The following is a 6,537-nucleotide window of genomic DNA, read 5'->3' as shown; positions in this document are numbered from 1 at the left end:
CCTCACCATCTTGGGGTTTGCTGCTGAGTTTTACTTCTCTAGAGGCTTGCCCAGTGTTTGAGGGTCTACAGGATCTTGGCCGGAGAGGACTCATTTCCATACAAAATGCCATAACCAGCCAAGTCTCTGTGCATAGACTTCCTGGATTCCTCAGTTCTTCTGTGCTTAATTAGAGAGTTCTCAGATGAATACATTTCAATACTAAACAACCATAAGAAAGGATTGCTTCCTTCTTATTTTGTTCTTTATTTTTTCTTCTTACACATGAAATGATGCCAGCAATCTCCAGTTCATATTGGTCCTGAATTTCTGCTAATGGAGCCTCAAGACCCTTTAAGGCAAGACCCTTTATTGCAAACACTCCATGGACAGGCTTTGTCTCAATCTCACCATGTCTCTCACCTGGCAACTAGGACTGACAGCAGCCTGTTCAAACCTGAGCTTTCTCCACTCCAGTCCGTAGCTGCGTGTTTCCACTCCTTGGCACCGGTTCCCACCTGCTTTACCTTGAAAACGAGCTGACACAGAATGGTGTTTCCTAATTGCCAACAAAGGAAATCAAAGGCAGGCAGAGTTCAATACAGAGAAGATATTCCTCAGCTGTATGTCACGTCCCCATTCCCTGCCCTGAAGTTCACTTTCCATTCTGGATGGCCTTAGACCAATAGAAAACACATTTTCCTGTCAAGCACAGATCCCAGACTGTGTTCCGAGGACAAGTTTATTTTAATATATTTCACATCTATATCTCCTATCTAAAAGAGGCTGGGATCAATGAAGGTTGGATACGTTGGATAGATCCTGTCTTTATCTCTTTGCAGTCAAGCAATGGTCCCACCTGCTAGCACTTCCCTCCTATCGTCCCTTTTTTGAGATGGCCAAATCTTTATGGGGCGTACAATGGCATAACACCATGGCCCTCCAAGTGCCAAACCGTAACCGGTGTACATGTTCCCTGAGTTCATCCAGGCACCGTCTCCTTCAGGCACCCAGAAATGCAGTGCGAGAGAACATGCTTTGGGACATGTTCCTCATCTAAAGGGAAGCTAAGCAGCCTTTAGCTCCCCACCTCCTTCTCTGGCCCCTTTTGAAAGATGCATGCAGCATTTACTTTTTGCCAGATGTCAGGGAGTCCCGCCAGTCTCCAGGACCTTTCCAAGATGATGGAGAGTGGCCTCACTGTGACATTCCCTTACTTTCCAGCACCTCTGGATGTACCCCGTCCATTCCCATGTACTGGTAGTGGTTGAGTTTGCTCCAGTAGATCCTGATTTCATTCCTATCCGCCATTGGCTGTTCTTGTCCAGAGTCTTGCCTTGAGGCACAAAGCCCTGAGAGACCTTGCTGGGGAAGTCTGAGGCAAAAAAGGCAGAGAGTATCTCGGAACTCTCTCTCCCTACTCTAACTCAATACAGCAGTGTCCAACTACTATCTTTGTTTTCTTCTGTAAGAATTCCTGAAGTTGGAAATCTCGTTATGATTCCCCTGAATTTACTTTCAGGTTTCAAACTGAGTTTTGATACAGGCCAATGTTCTTCTTGGAGGATGCTGTCCTTGAAGACCAGCTGTACAGAGCTTTGCGCTACCTTCAGTGCTCCTGACCATTGGATCCCCACGAAAACTCCTCAGCGTAGGCCAAAGGCAAAAGGACCTCTGAGGTCCAGCGTCTGCAGTCTTCTGTTCTGCTTCCTCACTGCCCTGGAGTGCTGGGACCCCACTACTTCAGGGTCACGACAGCCAATCTTCACGTCTCTGACCAGCTCTTCCTGCATTGCAGGTATCACATCAAGGTTGGCATTATTTTTGTTGGCCCATCTGGCAGCTGTGCTAAGACGTTGTCCTAAGACACTCCAGAAACCACCTGGACTGTACGTGCTGCTGTGCTCCTCTTTCAGAAGCTGCCAGTATCATGGCAGTCCCCAGCGAGACCCAGGCTCGTACAGCCAGACGCTTCCCTGGGATCCTTCAGAAAGACTATACCCTCTTCCTCATCCTGACTGTGGGTTCCTTATCTCCCACCATGACAGGACACTTCTACTGGCCTCTCCTCTCACCCTCCCCCACAAAGGCTCACCAAACTCTTCACCTGCCCCAAGGAGTTGCGCCATACATCCAGTTAACGGCTTCACTTTCAGGAAACCCCACTCCTGATCCTTCCAGCCTGTCTCTCCTGAAAAGCCTGTAGCCATCCATTGCAGCACCCCAAGCTGTGTGCCTTGTCCCACCACGCCTTGGCAGTTCCTCTGTCAAAGTCAAAAAGCACAGGCTCTCTCTCAACTTGTCTCTTCCCCTGGCTGAGAGTTTTGGTGCACATCTGGGCTGTGGCACCTCAGGTGTAGCTCCAGGCCAAGCTCGGACGTCTCTTAAAGGAAACCTGGTACCAAGCATTGAAGACCTTCTGTGTGCAAAGGCTTTGCTTCACGGCAGAGACACGGTCAAGTGGACGGCACCTGGAAGCTTAAAGCTGAAATTGGATGTTGATGGTGAGCAAAGCCTGCTGTCTGCAAGAACAGAGAGAAACAGGGCTGGGAAGGGCGGCCCTGGCAAGAAAGAAGATTTTGTCAGTGGTGTCTCTGCAGCCCTCAAGGGCCTTTGACAAAGGTGAAGGTGATCTCCATGAATGACAAGGTGCTGCTGACAGGTCCCCCACGAGATTTTTTTGCCTGTTCCTTGACTGTATTATGAAGAGGGCGAGTAAATGTTGGGCAGGAGAAAAAACAGCACTTTGAGAGTGCAACACATGAGTGGAGACCCTGGTGTGACGTGTCTTGTGTTCTAAACTGCCTCACATCTACTGCATGGAGAAGGGAGAGACCTTGCCCCACTGCAGTGGCAATCAGTCACTTGTGTTATGAAAATTTGCAAGTGGCCCGTGCTGACCGAGCAGAGAGGCTAGGACACAAAGTACAGAGGTGCAAGTGTAAATATTTAGTCATGTGCATGAGGCGTCCGAGCTCAATTGGGGTACCTCAAATGCGGTTAAACACAGGGTTCTTATGCCATTCAAGCATTCAGGTACCTTATTATTTGACTAATGACTAACTAACACACACACGGAGTACCAATTACTAATCACAGTAAAACTGCACAAAGTAGCTATATCTCTGCAGCTCCATCAGCCATCAGCCTTCTCGCGGCTTGTCTATTGATCCAGACGTCCCCGGAGTTGGTCTATTGCTAATTACTTGTCTGTGATGCTGGACACTGGGAGAGTTTCAAAGGTGTGTAAGAGGGACGAGGATACTGGCATTATCTCGGTTCTCCAGGGGTATCTTTTATCCTTCATGGACAGCTGAATGATTCTGAGAAGTCCTTATTTTGAGGGCAGGGCTGTTCTTCTGCTCCTTGTGATGAGCTGACCTCCTTTAACTCACTTACCCAAGCATGATAAATCAGTACACAATGGGAGCTAGCTAGCTATATATCTTAAGAAAGTTAATTCATTCTCATACGATAAAGACTGATGGGCATAACAGTTAGGGAGGTAAATTTTGATACCCTTGGATCAGAGGATGTCTGTGGCCAGGTGGGTCCTGCAGAGAGCTTTTTGGTGGTCAAGGATCACCTCTTCGTCATCCAGAATGGTCCATGCCAACATGCAGGAAGTCATGCCAAGGTGGCAGGAGGCTGGCATGCATGAGAAAAGAGCTCTGAGTAACATCAAGCCTGAAGAGGAAGCACAGAGAAGGTGGAAGCTGGCTGCCTTCCAGCCTCCAGGGTTCCGTGGTTCTGTGCTGGAGTTGAACTTTCGGTTTTCCTTTTTCCTCTTTCCCCTTCCCAAGTTCTTTTCTTTAACCATTGTCGTAGATTCCTCTACAAACAGCCCAGCTTCTCTTTCCCCACAGGCCCTACATTTGCTTGCTTTGTGCCCTCTCTACGGGGCACAAAGATGTTTCTAACATAGCTGTTGTGACAATTCCTCTGCTGGACAGTACAAAATTAGGAATGTCTTTAATTCCCTGTAGTGCCCTGCAACTCCTCGTGCTGATATCTTGTGCTGATGCATCACCACAACCATGGTGAGCTGTCTGCACGCAAACATGAAGAACGAACAAAATGGATCTTCAGTCCAGGGGGACCTTGGGAAATTCTGGGAGTCAGCCAGAAGAAACTGCTTAAGTTTTACAAAGAGAAGTGGCCAGTCCTGCATCAGGGGGAAGAAAAACACCGTATTACAGTGCCAGGTGGGATGTGACAGGATGAGCAGTGACCCTGAGGAGAAGGGCCCACGCATTATGAGGGACACCACATGAGCCAGTGGCGCATGCTGACCATGAACGAGGCCAGCTGCACACAGGGATGGATTAGGAGGAGAGGGCTACCCAGACAGCTTGACTTTTCATGCCCTTTCAGTGAGCCGTGGTGTGGCCACACCTGGACGTGTCTGTCCCTCTGTGGGAATTCCTGCTGTAGACAGGTGGGGAGGAACGGGAGAGTGCCCAGAGGAGGTCTGCACATGGCCTCTGCTTGAGGCCCCAGACCCCATCCTTCTGACCTCTGCCATCCCAGCACAACCCCAGGAACATGCTGTCCCTGGAGAAACACCAGCCTCTCCAGACAGCTCCAGATTCCCCTCCCACAGGATGGGTGGCCTTTATGTCATCTGTGTGAAGGGCTGGGGTACGTCCCTCAGTTAAACCCACGATCTTACCTGTCACCAGACACCGACTGGTGACTCCTAAATCCAGTCCAATCTCTCTAAAATGTTACAAACGGACAGTCAGCTTTTTATTCCTGGACACATGGAGGAGGAAGAAGACCTTCAGGGGTGAATTTCCTCAGGCATGTTTGGAGAAAGACCCCAGCATTAAAGCACTGCACCAGGGAGATCTTGCTTTGTTAACGGAGACTCTGTGAAAGAGGCCAGCTCTGAGCCACTGTGAAATACATTTTTAGAAGGGAACCAGGTGAAACTAAGACGTAAATGTCTCAGGTGTAGTGACACAAGTGAAACCTTTGTGTAGGAGCATAAAAACCATAAATGACAATATCAACAGCAATGATGAGAAATGTAATCATTAAAAACACAAAGCCAATAACAAAACACACAAAAAAGCAGATGGAATCAAATAGTGCGGGAGTCATTTGTGGAGAGAGGTGGAACATTTCTCCCTCTTGAAAAAAATCCATGAAATCAGATACCTAATGGCCTCCTTGAGCTCCTGGTTCCTCATGCTGTAGATGAGGGGGTTCAGTGCTGGAGGCAACACTGAGTACAGCACAGCCACCACCAGGTCGAGAACTGGGGAGGAGATGGAGGGGGGCTTCAGGTAGGCAAACATGGCAGTGCTGACAAGCAGGGAGACGACGGCCAGGTGAGGGAGGCACGTGGAAAAGGCTTTGTGCCGTCCCTGCTCAGAGGGGATCCTCAGCACGGCCCTGAAGATCTGCACGTAGGACAGCACGATGAAAACAAAGCACCCGAAGCCTAAACAGGCACTGACCACAAGAAGCCCAACTTCCCTGAGGTAGGAGTGTGAGCAGGAGAGCTTGAGGATCTGGGGGATTTCACAGAAGAACTGGTCCAGGGCATTGCCCTGGCAGAGGGGTAGGGAAAATGTATTGGCCGTGTGCAGGAGAGCATAGAGAAACCCACTGCCCCAGGCAGCTGCTGCCATGTGGACACAAGCTCTGCTGCCCAGGAGGGTCCCGTAGTGCAGGGGTTTGCAGATGGCAACGTAGCGGTCGTAGGCCATAATGGTGAGAAGACAATACTCTGCTACCATCAGAAAAGGCAAGAGAAAAACCTGTGCAGCACATCCAGCACAGGAGATGGCCCTGGTGTCCGAGAGAGAATTGGCCATGGCTTTGGGTACAGTGGTGGAGATGGAGCCCAGGTCGAGGAGGGCGAGGTTGAAGAGGAAGAAGTACATGGGGGTGTGGAGGCGGTGGTCACAGGCGATGGTGGTGATGATGAGGCCGTTGCCCAGGAGGGCAGCCAGGTAGATGCCCAGGAAGAGCCTGAAGTGCAAGAGCTGCAACTCCCATGTGTCTGCAAATGCCAGGAGGAAGAACTGGGTGATGGAGCTGCTGTTGGACATTTGGTGCCTCTGGGCATGGCTGACCATTGAAAGAGGAGAAGACATTGACAAGTTACAGCTGACTTCTTGAGTCAATCCTAAGCTAGTTCCCCCAACACCCCCTCAGAATTACTTCTCTTTGAGGGAGCTCCACTCATCTTTTTTGTGAGCTCAGGTTTTTGCTGCTGAGTGAGGGCACTTGCTCTGAAGGGGCAGAAATCCTCATCTTTCCCATTGCTCTCAGCCTGACCACTGGTGAGCCCTGAGCGACAAATGGGCTCCCTGTGCCCTAATGCAGAGTCAGGAGAGCCGGTCTGCCCATGAGTGACCTGCTGGTCACCACACAGGTGCCCTCTGCTTACACGTCTCTCTGTTAGAGGATGTTCTCACTAGAAACCTTCTTGAAGAAGAAACGGGAGTTTTCTGAGCTCAGAAGAGTCCAGTTTCAAAGTCCATTTCTCCAAACTCTTCCCTCTCTCCCTGTGCAGCTGAGCAGAGAGTGATGCAGAGGGGTGGC

General features: G+C 49.9%; 1 protein-coding gene across 1 annotated transcript; it reads right to left on the bottom strand.

Annotated features, from left to right (window-relative positions):
- Window positions 1-5,138: 5,138 nt before the first annotated feature.
- On the bottom strand, window positions 5,139-6,041 carry LOC128903279 (olfactory receptor 14C36-like; the record flags this gene model as incomplete). Its single annotated transcript, XM_054187296.1, has 2 exons — window positions 5,742-6,041; window positions 5,139-5,696 (listed from the first exon to the last, which is right to left on the bottom strand). Coding segments are annotated over exons 1-2 (858 nt in total), but the record flags the coding sequence as incomplete, so codon positions are not given.
- Window positions 6,042-6,537: the final 496 nt, after the last annotated feature.

The sequence above is a fragment of the Rissa tridactyla genome, unplaced genomic scaffold (assembly GCF_028500815.1).
Source record: "Rissa tridactyla isolate bRisTri1 unplaced genomic scaffold, bRisTri1.patW.cur.20221130 scaffold_29, whole genome shotgun sequence".
Lineage (NCBI taxonomy): Eukaryota > Metazoa > Chordata > Aves > Charadriiformes > Laridae > Rissa > Rissa tridactyla.
This window is presented reverse-complemented; position numbering and strand designations above follow the sequence as displayed.